At 32.2% G+C, this 13,150-nt stretch overlaps 1 protein-coding gene across 1 annotated transcript in view; it reads left to right on the forward strand.

Moving 5' to 3' along the window:
- The first annotated feature begins 329 nt into the window (after positions 1-329).
- LOC134716277 (uncharacterized) overlaps positions 330-13,150 on the forward strand; it is a 52,665-nt gene continuing 39,844 nt past the window's right edge. Inside the window, exon 1 of the mRNA XM_063579207.1 lies at positions 330-396. Coding sequence (XP_063435277.1) covers positions 330-396 — 67 coding nt within the window. The remainder of the gene's footprint in view (positions 397-13,150) is intronic.

The following is a 13,150-nucleotide window of genomic DNA, read 5'->3' on the forward strand; positions in this document are numbered from 1 at the left end:
AATAGGCGGCGACATGAACGATGCACTGTCAAACTTAGATAGAAAACTTCTTATGGAAATCGCAAAAATATAAAACCAGTAAATAGTTTAAAATCTTTATTTAAAACACACAATCTAATCGATATATGGCGATATTTAAATCCGAAAAAAGTACTGTAACAGTTTACCTGGAAAAGACAAAACTTCAGTCAAGCAAGTCGAATTGATTACTTTTTGATTAATAAAGATTTTGTGCTCAATACAAAATCAAGCGACATAAGACCGACATAAGACCCGCAATAATAAAAAGCACAGACCACCAAGGTGTATCTCTTAAATTACAAAGCGTAATGGCCGAAAGTAGAGGTCCAGGATACTGGAAATTAAATAATTCTATTTTAGAAGAAAATGAATATTGTAAAGAAATAGAAATAATAATTGCAAAATACAAAACTATCATGCAAGACACAACTACGGATGTGCATCTTCTTTTGGACGCGATTAAACTTGACATTAAACTATTTATTATTGCAAAAGTAGAGCTTACAATAAAAATAATGAAATAAAGCAAATGGAAAAAAAAAACAATCTTATATGAAAAATATCAGAAAAATGAAAACAACGATATTTTGCAAAAAATAAATCAAATTGAAAATCAGTTAGAAAAACATTATGAATATAAAGTTAAAGGCGCCCAATTAAGATCGAAACAAAATTGGGTATAAAAAGGCGAAAAAACACAGCATACTTTTTAGGCCTGGAAAAAAACAAACAAACAAAAAAAAACAATAATAAAACTAAACGATGACCAAGGAAATATTGCTACAGATCAAAATGAAATACTTCAAATTAAAAAGAAACTTTAAGTAAAACTATATTCAAAAGAAAACGAAAACATTGCCTAATCATAGGAATATATTAACAGTACTGAAGTAAAAAATAAATTATCGAAATATGAAAGTCAGACGTGTGACGGATATGTCACAATAGATGAATTAACACTAGCAGTAAATAATTCAAAACCTAATAAAACCCCAGGTAAAGATGGTATCACAACAAATTTCTATAAAAAGTTTTGGCAATCATAAGGCCCAATCCTTGTTAACATCTTTAATACAAGCTACGACCAGCAAAAGCTACCATTTTTTTCAAAGACAAAATATTCTTAATCTTAAATACAAAAAGAATGATCCACTAGATCTTTCAATTTATAGGCCAATCTCCTTATTAAACTCGGACTATAAAATACTATCTTACACATTAGCTCAAAGAATAAAAGATGTACTAAATTTAATAATAAATGCAGACCAAACAGGATATATTAAAAAACGATATTTTAGCTTCAATCTTAGACAAATACAAGACATCATAGATTACGCCGACAAATTTAATGTTGAAGGTGCAATTTTGTTTCTAGACTTTTCAAAAGCATTTGATACTTTAAAATGGACCTTTATGTACCAAACTCTCGAACATTTCGGCTTTAATAGTTCATTTATTAACTGGATCAAGACGTTATATTCTGATATAAATAGCCCAGTGTTCACTAATGGATGGATTTCTGCACCAATTAGTCTAAAAAGGGGGGTGCGTCAAGGATGCCCCTGCTCTTCCATGATCTTCGTGATCGCAGTTGAAATCATGGCATGTAAATTAAGAAATGATTAAAACATTAAAGGTTTTGAAATCAAACTTGACCATTCAAAACATAATTTAAAATTTCCCAGTTAGCAGATGATACCACTCTTTTTCTTAAATCAAAAAATGAAATTATAGCAGCATTAAACGTTATTGAAATATTTGGCACATTTTCTGGTCTTAAATTAAAAAAAAACAAAATTTGGATAGGAAAACTAAAAAATTGTAAAGATAAGGTAGAAAATATAAAATTCACAGATAAACCCGTTAAAGTGTAAGGACAGTACTTCGGCACAAATAAAGCAGAATGCGCAAAACTAAATTGGGAAAATAAGTTTGAAAAAGCAAAAAAAATCATGAATTCTTTGGAAAAAAGACATCTTACTATCATCGGTAAAATTCTTATAATCAAATCACTTATCATTCCACAATTCACATACTTAGCAAGTATGACAGTCATAAATACAATGTATACCTACAATCTAGCCGAGAAAGAGAAATTTTTAATTTCATTTTGAGCGGGAAACAAGATAAATTAAAAAGGTCAACTCTCATAGCAGATTACAGTACAGGAGGACTTAATATGATAGATATCGACAGCTACTTCAATACACTTAAAATTAAATGGGTATCAGGATTAATGGAGTCAAAACATGAAAATTGGTCAATTATTCCGAGATTCTTTTTTGATAAATACGGGAAAAACCTATCTTCAAAATGAATTTAGAACTTAAAAATTTAAAACCACTTAAAATTACAACTGAACTACCAGGGGCCGTGTCAACGAAGCTGTCCTAGGACTAAGACATGTCTTAGGATGGTCTTAGGACACGTCTTAGTCCTAAGTCGGGTTAACGAAAGTCTCCTAAAATAAGATATGTCCTAAACCTAGTCCTAAAGTTAGGATATACAAATAGGTGTCTTAGGATAGTCCTAAAGGTTACATCGTCCTAAAACGTAATTAAAACAACAAATATGGCATAAACTCAATGCTAAAAATACTAATACAATATTAAACTATCATCAGATAAAATGAATTAAAAAAAAATATAGTTTGATGTTTGTTAAAGATTTAATTGTATTATATTAAATTATTTCGTGCTGCCTTTTTTGAAGCCTAAACAATACTTGCATCATAAGCAACACATATTTTAAATAATTCAAATATAGGAAACAGTTTACTTTTTTTTTTTTTTTTTTTTTACCTAATCCTGATCCGATACATGTAATAAAATCGAGTGGACCTACAAATGTAAGGACAAAACTAGTTTATGTACTAAAATTGCAGCACGAATATCACAAAGTTTTGAGACCATTTACTTTTGTTTTCGTATTAAATTTATTTATATCTTTTACCATATTTAATAACGTATTTATTAGTATTCCGTAAAAACTTTTAACTTTTTATTTTGCGTTAATTGTTTTCTATTTAAGAGTCATCCTCCCTCTCTTTACATGTAGGTTTTAAATACAATTCAATCTATGTCATACAAATCTCTATATATATTTTCAATTACATAAATGTGTTAGGATGGTCCTAGGACCATCGTAGTTAGGACAGTCCTAAGACAGCTTTGTTTTACATCCTAAGACATGTCTCAGACACGTCCTAAGTTCATCCTAACTTATGTCCAAAGACCTATCTTAGGACATATCCTAGGATACTTTCATTGACACGGCCCCAGAATTTTATCTGGATATTGTAAAATGCTGGATACGGAAAGGTGGAGGTCAAACTAAATCACCCACTAACTTTAGAGAAATACGCAAAGAAATTATATGGGGTAATAAAAACATAAAAATAAAAAATGAACCATTATTGATGCGTAATTGGATCAGAAGCAATATAATCTATATTAATGAAATTATTGACGAAAACGGTCAAATCAACGAAAAGACAATACTGCGTAAGTTAGAAATAAAACACAACTGGATAGCCGAAGTATAAATATTGAAAAATGCCATTCCAAAATGTTGGATAGATATCATGATTCAGAAAACAAATAAATCTGTTAAAACCCGAGTTAGTATTAACGAAAAATTATCAGAATGAATGAAACAGAAATAAATTTAGCAGATCTTGATAACAAAACCGTATATCAATATTTCATAAAAAAAACCAAAATAACTCAAAAAAATGGCAAAAAATATTAGGCGTAAAACCACTACAAATTAAACATTCCTTATCATTTACAAACAAAGAAATATACACAAACAAACTTAAAGTTTTTAAATGGAAATTATGTTATTTAGCTATATATTGCCGAACACAGAAAATCTTTTTAAATGGAAAATATATATATAATACGTCAGAGTGTGCTTTATGCAAATGCACAGACAATTATCAACATTTTTTTTTATCATCGATTGTGAATTTTTAAAAGATTTGTGGAATAAAATAACAGAAAAAATGAATATCATAAACTTCTGTAAGAAAATAAACTTAATAGATAGAGTCTTTGGATATAAAATAGGAGACCGACATTATAATGACATTAATATGGTGGCCGGTTAAGGCCATTTCGCGTTTTCGCGTTTTCGCGTTTTCGCCCATCATATTATATAGGGCGAAAACGCGAAAACGCGAAATCGCGAAGTCGAAAACGCGAAAACGCGAAGTCGAAAACGCGAAAACGCGAAAACGCGAAGTCGAAAACGCGAAAACGCGAAATATTTTTTCTTTCCGATTTCGCGTTTTTTGACTTCGCGTTTTCGCGTTTTCGACTTCGCGTTTTCGCGTTTTCGCGTTTTCGCCTTCGCGATTTCGCGTTTTCGCCTTTTCGCGTTTTCGCCTTTTCGCGTTTTCGCGATTTCGCGTTTTCGCGTTTTCGCGTTTTCGCGATTTCGCGTTTTCGCGATTTCGCGTTTTCGCGTTTTCGCGTTTTCGCGATTTCGCCTTTTCGCGTTTTCGCGATTTCGCGTTTTCGCCTTTTCGCCTTTTTGTTATATATATACATTTATATAGTTAAGAATCAAAACTACTGGCTACTTAAGGAGCCTGAATCATTCACCCTGCTTTAATGATCATTAATATGTTAAATCAGAATCAGGGATCATTTTAATAGATAGAAAGGGGAATATATAAAAATATAGAAAGACAAAAACATATATGTAAATTTTGTGATAACCAAATAGAAGATGAAATCAACTTTTTCTTTTCTGTATTTCAAACAAATCATTAAGACAAGAATTTATTGAAAATTGTAAAAAAAAAAGCAATAAAAATTTAGAGGAATTAGATGATTCAGATAAACTGGTATATATATATGTATTTTAAATATTAAAGAATGTGTGCAGGTTACAAAGCATGTCCCTTTATCAAAAAGTCCTGGTCACTGAGGAAAGTGGACACGGAAACTGCCTAGTCTGAGAAGGATACATTATATATATATATATATATATATATAAGTACGTCTGAGTCAGTGACAACCCTACAACAGATGTATCCATCGGATCGCCATCAATGATGGTGATACATGGCTGTGTACATAATGTATATACAACTCGTCTAAACATCAACCCAACAATGTTAGATCTGTAAATTTGCTTTCGCAAATTTTTGGTTCTTCCCTCGCCGGGATTCGAGGTAACATATGGCCACCGAAAGCTCTTTTTTTGAGAGCCCAGGTGGTCGTGTGGTCTAGCGGGACGGCTGCAGTGCAGGCGATTTGGTTTAGATTTGTTTAGACGAGTTGTATATACATTATGTACACAGCCATGTATCACCATCATTGATGGCGATCCGATGGATACATCTGTTGTAGGGTTGTCACTGACTCAGACGTACTTATATATATATATATATATATATATAATGTATCCTTCTCAGACTAGGCAGTTTCCGTGTCCACTTTCCTCAGTGACCAGGACTTTTTGATAAAGGGACATGCTTTGTAACCTGCACACATTCTTTAATATTTAAAATACATATATATATACCAGTTTATCTGAATCATCTAATTCCTCTAAATTTTTATTGCTTTTTTTTTTACAATTTTCAATAAATTCTTGTCTTAATGATTTGTTTGAAATACAGAAAAGAAAAAGTTGATTTCATCTTCTATTTGGTTATCACAAAATGTACATATATGTTTTTGTCTTTCTATATTTTTATATATTCCCCTTTCTATCTATTAAAATGATCCCTGATTCTGATTTAACATATTAATGATCATTAAAGCAGGGTGAATGATTCAGGCTCCTTAAGTAGCCAGTAGTTTTGATTCTTAACTATATAAATGTATATATATAACAAAAAGGCGAAAAGGCGAAAACGCGAAATCGCGAAAACGCGAAAAGGCGAAATCGCGAAAACGCGAAAACGCGAAAACACGAAATCGCGAAAACGCGAAATCGCGAAAACGCGAAAACGCGAAAACGCGAAAAGGCGAAAACGCGAAAAGGCGAAAACGCGAAATCGCGAAGTCGAAAACGCGAAAACGCGAAAACGCGAAGTCGAAAACGCGAAAACGCGAAGTCAAAAAACGCGAAATCGGAAAGAAAAAATATTTCGCGTTTTCGCGTTTTCGACTTCGCGTTTTCGCGTTTTCGACTTCGCGTTTTCGCGTTTTCGACTTCGCGTTTTCGCGTTTTCGACTTCGCGATTTCGCGTTTTCGCGTTTTCGCCCTATATAATATGATGGGCGAAAACGCGAAAACGCGAAATGGCCTTAACCGGCCACCATACATTAATCTTATTACAAATGTATAACGTTGATAGGTTTCTCAATTTACAAATCATTTTACACGTCGGAAAAAAGAACAAAATCCGCCGACATATACACAACATCTTTAAAAAAGAATTTAAATTATATTTTGAAGTTAACAGATGTGTAAAAAAAAACGTAAAAGTAATCTTATTCGCAATTTCAATTTTTTTTTAAACTGTTAGATTATAAAATATAAAAATTGCACCTCAGCGGCCGTAAAGAAAAACCCGTAAATTACACCTATTCTAAAACTTTAAATCAACACACAATAAGGTACAGATTATGAAGAAAGACAATAAAAATGCATATTTCGATAATAATTAACATAAAACATCTATCTCACCTTTTGATAATAACCCAAAAGCGAAAAGATTAACACGTGTACTATATTATCTTTCAAACAAATATGACCTGGGGTGGTGTTCTCGAAAATATCCTAAGATTCGTCCTAAGACACATCTTAGACCAATTTTAGGATGGACTTAAGATCAACTTAGGACACTCTTCAGTTGTGTCTCGAAGCTATCTCAAACGAATCTTATGTTAGGACGTCTTAAACATATACTATTAAAGTCGAAATTTTAAATCGTTAAAGATATTTTTTGATAAAACATTTATTATTGACGAAATTATTTAATAAAATTGTTTACGAATTTTATAATAACATGTACAGAATTAAATGCATAATGACAATATATTTATATAAAAAAAGATTGTTATTTAAACTGGAAAACAATTTGTTTAGAAATGAGAATTAAATTTGTAGTGTAATCGTATCATGAAAGCACAATTTCTTTATATACAAGTTGATAACCGATGGTGCGTTTCATTTCATGTTCACGTAAAATAATGAGCAAAAAGCGAAATTCAATCTTTATTTCACTAGGATGAATATATGATGCTCTTAAGACACCTTGTTGGGTGTCCTAAAGTTAGGAAAAATGAGATATATCATAAGTTAAGAGAGCTTCGAGAACACGACTTACGACAAAGACTTGTCATAAGATAGACTTAGGATACGTCCTAGTCCTAAGATAGCTTCCAGAGGTGGTGTTCTCGAAAGTATCATAAGATTCGTCCTAAGACACATCTTAGACCAATTTTAGGATGGACTTAAGATCATCTTAGGACCCTCTTAAGTTGTGTCTCGAAGCTCTCTCAGACGAATCTTATGTTAGGATGTCCTAAACATATCTTAAGTCGAAATTTTAAATCGTTAAATTAATTTTTTTATTAATGACAAAATTACTTCATAAAATTGTTTACGAAATTTATAATAACATGTATAGATTGAAAGGCATAATTACCCATGTAATTCTATCAAAAAGGATTGTAATTTAAACTAGAAAACAATTTATTTTGAAATGAGAATTAAATTCGTAGTGTAATCGTATCGGGAAACACGAAGTTCAAAGTTTAAAATCATGCACAGTTTCTTTATATACGAGTTAATAACCGATGGTGCGTTTCATTTCATGTTCATTTTCATGTAAAATAATTAGCAAAAAGTGAAATTCAAACTTTATTACACTAGGATGAAGATAGGATGATCTTAAGACACCTTATTGGTTGTCCTAAAGTTAGGACTAAGAATGAGACATATCATAAGTTAAGAGAGCTTCGAGAACACGACTTAGGACAAAGACTTGTCATAAGATAGACTTAGGACACGTCCTAATCCTAAGATAGCGTCGAGAACACCACCCCAGAACACCACCCCTGTATGGTATCCAACTCCATTTCTTTTTTAGTGCGGGGTGGGGGAGGTTGTTAGGATGAAAAATATTGCTATGCTTTATTTTTTTCGTTGTGATCTCTGTCCTTCCTTTTAATTTTTCACCCCTTTCGGTCCTTTTTTTAATTAGTTTATCCTGACTTTTACACAAATTGTCATCCGCCTATTTTTTGGCAAAGTTGCTCATCCTGTTTTTGTTTTCCAAATACCTGTCCTGCCTTTTTTCAAATTTCAAATTAGTCTCTTGCTTATATACACACGTAATAGAATTGTTGAAGTAATCAGTATTTATATGGAGATGCACGAGATTTGCCGTTAAGTTTGGACTTTTAAGTTTGAAACCGTGACACTTCGAATTCAGCCCACTCAATGCATATTGTGATTTTACAGATAACATATTTAATATTAACTTTTAACAATAATTGGTTTGTTCAATTCTGTATTTTTTTTGTCTTATGTTTTGTTTCATAGAGTTTAAATGTACAATTATAATATAAAAAAAATTATTTATTACCTTTAATTAACTTTTAACTTATAATTATTTTATAATTATTAAACTTTTTTTTAATGTAGTTATTGGTTTGATATGATACAAAATTTCATTTTTTCCATTTTCCATTTGCCTTTTCTTTTACGCAAATACTACGGACAGCGGTTAGGGAATCCTAGCTAAGATGACAGTTTTGATAAACAGGCCGCATGATGGCAAATAAAACAACTAAAATCAATCTGAGGCCAAAAGTCAGCAGCATAACTAATATTCTAATATGACGTGCTTCTTTCGCTTTGTAAACAACACTTACATGTGAAAAATCTCGATATATCTATACTTAGCGCAGACTCAGAGATATACATAATAATGGATGTTACAATATACCTCCCACGTAAATCCACATGTATTTGAACCTACTTTGCAAACGCTTTGTAAATTTTATTGTATTAGAAAGTGTTATAAAACAAAAGACAAAAGCACTTTTTTTCTTATTCGGATCATTAATAAAAAGAATAAATATATTGCAACTAGTTTTGTTTACTTCCTAAATATAGTAACACAGCTGTGTTTTGTGCGATGTCAATTTCATCATGGAACACTTTCTCTACAATCAGGGGCTCATTAAGGGATGAAAATAAGCTTGATATTTATGTTACGATTTTAAAAGCTATCAATATACTAATTTAAGTTGCAGTATAAAAGCAATACTTAGTCAATGTCACAAAAATATAAACTTTTTTGTAACCATTAAAGTTTGTATAATATTGTATTAAAATGGAATTCTGAGGTAGATTTGTTTTCTATTCTATTGCATTTGATTTCAGCTAGTCAACATGGCAACTCCTTCATTACGAATTCTAATGCAACAACGTTTGTAAAGTTTATTTTGATTGGATAACGTCACTTTCTTACATGGCATCAATTGACAATTGATGCTATGGGACGTACGCGCAAGCGCAAACGGCATATGACAGATTTTAAATACATGTTTTAACGCTGTTTTCTGTCAGTTTCATTAGAATGGAGATAACAATATTGTATTTTAAGCTCCGACGGCATCAATTTGGGATTTGATGTTCGCAAATACCCGTTTACTGTCTCCGCTAACGCGTCGCCAGTAAACTTAATTTGCGACCATCAAATCCCCAATTGATGCCGTCGGAGCTTAAAATACAATACAGTTATCTCCTAAATGTCCGTCAATTTTGGATTTGACAGTAGTCTACGAGGAAACATGTAAATCAAAAATCGGAAATATTTGGTTTGAGAGTTAAACATATTTTTGTCTAGCGGTTATTAACGAAATACTTAATGCAAGCTTAAGATTTATGAGAATATTTGAGCGTTATCTAACAAGTAGAAAAAAGAACAGCTACACACACGGCATACATGTACCTATCCTCGCTTCAGTTTTTGACTTATTTGTCCTATTAGAATCGAAATAATTCATGAAAGCCATAGATTTGTTGGAAATTTACACATGGCCTGGGTGTGATATTCGTTAATTTTATCCCTCGCTAACGCTCAGGATAAAAATTCGAATATCACGGCCCAGGCCATGTGTAAATTTCCAACAAATCTATGGCTTCCATGAATTATTTCTTAATTTCATGATATTGCAAAAAAAGATGACGTGTGTGAAGCAATTAATACTGTTGGATTATTTGGAATAAAAATAAAGAGAGAGCACCCACTACATTAAACTTCCCATTGTACATGTTTTGGTGAGTTCATGCGATGTCCTTATTTTCTTTTTGTTTAAAACCTTAATTTGTTCCTTCTATTTACGAGATTTGGCATCAGTAAACTGCTTTTCAGTTCCTTTTGAACATCAGTACCCCTTATATGGCAAAAGTTTTCACCCACTCCCTTATTCATACAACCTTTTTAACATTCTTGGTCCGCCAATGATTTGTTCTATTTTGTAGTTTTGTCTTCTAAAGATGCTATGAAATTAAGGTGATACCCAACACTTTCACTAAAATTAATTTGGCTCGTTTGATTTTCATACAATTTTGACAAAGTATTTACTTTGACCCTTGAACAAAAATATTAAAAAATCAAAAATTTTGAACCAACCGTTTTGTCAGAAAAATTACACTGGTTATATAGTAGTTTTACAAACACCAGTATTGATCATTGAGAAGCTTATTATTCCTTTTACAACACAACGTAATTAAAACGTTAAGCTGATTCTACAGAGTTATCTCCTTGTAGTGTTAGGTACCACCTTAAAACGATTAACAGTACCAAAAAATTGAAATAACGTAAAACCTAATACTGACGTTGAAAAGCTAGGGAAAAAACTAGAGAAGTAGACAAGTATGAATCTCAACACCCATACTTGTACCAAAACCAGCAGGCGCCAGCTCTTCCATTCTGAAGACATTTGAAATATCATCAGTTTGATAAAAGGATATTAGGTACTTTTTGGGGAAATGGATTCATCAGGAAAGCTCAAACATAAACATTCTAAATCCAGTTTTGCGAAAATAAGCGAAAATATGATAAGAGCTACTAGTATATGGTTAAGAATGCCTTGACCTAAACAGAAAAGGCAAATTCATCAGAAGTCAACTTTGCCTTTTAAAAGGGAGTTTGAACCTTACTTTCTTGATAACTTCTAAATCAATGTACGAATAGAGACTATGAAACAGACCAATAAGTATTACCATCACTCGGAGGGAAATTGTTGGTTCACTTTTTTTATGGTTGTGTTCTTAGGTTCAACAATAATGATTGGGCTAGAAAACAAAGAAAACATACAGGTGCAGGATTCATTATTTTTAATATTGCATTTATCATTTTTTTTGTAAAAAAAATTTGCCTAATACCGCAGTACCAATAGGCCATTATCGCAATATCAATGAGAAATAGAAGGAATGATATTGTATGTATATGGAACACGATGTTGACGCTATTCCTGGGCGCCAAGTAAGATCGCGGAATGATCGTAGTATGAACGTGGTATGAGCAAAGCGGGGTAAGATCGTATTGCAATCGGAACGATCGTGGTATTGTCGTAGTGAGGACGTGACAAGTGTAGAAAGATCTTGCTAATCGTAGAAATATTGTGCTAATCGTAGTTAGGTCGCAGAATAAGCGTGGTGAGCACGTGTTAATAATCGTAGCGGGATCGTTGTAGAAGCGTAATAAGAACGAAGTAGCAACGAGATTTAAACGATCCTGCTACGATTATATTAAGTTTTCACCACTCTTTTTCTACGATTATCATGATCTTATTACGCTCTCGTTACGACCATTCCACGAGTTATCCGATAACTTTCGAGTTCGATGCATTTCCGTCAAACCCTCTGGTTCGTGCGTTTAGAGGCATCGCCGCTTCCGTTCCAATGTAGAGCGAGTGGTTGGAAACCTATAATACTATATTGCACGTATAATTTGGCAAATTAAATTTTCATAATTGACCAACAGAACTGCTATCATTAGGGAATTGTGATTAAGCACTTATAAAACAAACATTATTTCTAGTTTATCCTGCAAAATGACGATCACTAAGACGCTTGATGGACGTCAATAGTGAAGAGATACAGACGATACCCTTTATCTGGTAAATGACGTCATAAAGGCACGCATAATTGACCATTTTTTTTTTGGTGACAGATGAACTCGAAAGTGGTCTATTGCAACACGATCTTATCACGCTTCTACTGGGATTATACCACGTTCTTACCACATTTATCCTACGTTTATATCTTGATTTTACTACGTTCTCGTCAATAACGTCAACATCCGTGTTGCATATTAATATTGTTCTGTTCCATTTATTTCTGAATAATACGTAGATTTCTCAGAGACAACACAGTCATGCCACCAAAATCTCCCAGTACACGTGGGCGTGGTGGGAGGAGTTGATGTAGAGACAGAGGGAGTTTTGATAGTAACGAATCATAATCCAGCAGAAATGTCGGACGGACCAATACAACCTGAATCACAACCTTATGTTGGTTCATTAAACTTTAAATAAAGATGTTTAAGTGAACGATAGCAGGGATGACACAGATATGTCAAGCACTGGAGAGCCGTTATAGAAAAATGACAATAGGTCCTAATTATATAGCATATTAATCTATTGCAATAAAAAATCATAATATCTAATAAAATTTGTAGATTTAGCTAACTAAGTCCTCATATTTGTATAAAGTAACATTCGTTTATAGTGGAAAATTATTTTATGGTTGAATAAGCCACAATTAAAAATTGCTCGCCGGTCCCATTCTGTGATTACCATTAGACAACGATGGTTCATTTGCCAATCAATCTATCATTAAGAGAAGATAATTTATTCAAATTACGTTCATAGTCTTTTTAAAAAATGATAAACAGTTCTTTATATTGGTATGTAATCATTTTAAACGTTTAAATTATATTCGTACATCAATGTTTTTGATACACCAATAACAAAAACTGAAATATGTTGAAAATGTATACATTTTGTAATTATTCAAAATTATATCAGTAACGTAAACTTAATTATAAATTATTAACCAACTTACTAAAATATGTATAGAAATGCCCATGCTTTATAAAAGGAAAATTTCGACATCTGGTCATTATGAACGGCGAAATTGCTAC

The sequence above is a fragment of the Mytilus trossulus genome, chromosome 1 (assembly GCF_036588685.1).
Source record: "Mytilus trossulus isolate FHL-02 chromosome 1, PNRI_Mtr1.1.1.hap1, whole genome shotgun sequence".
NCBI classification, from domain to species: domain Eukaryota; kingdom Metazoa; phylum Mollusca; class Bivalvia; order Mytilida; family Mytilidae; genus Mytilus; species Mytilus trossulus.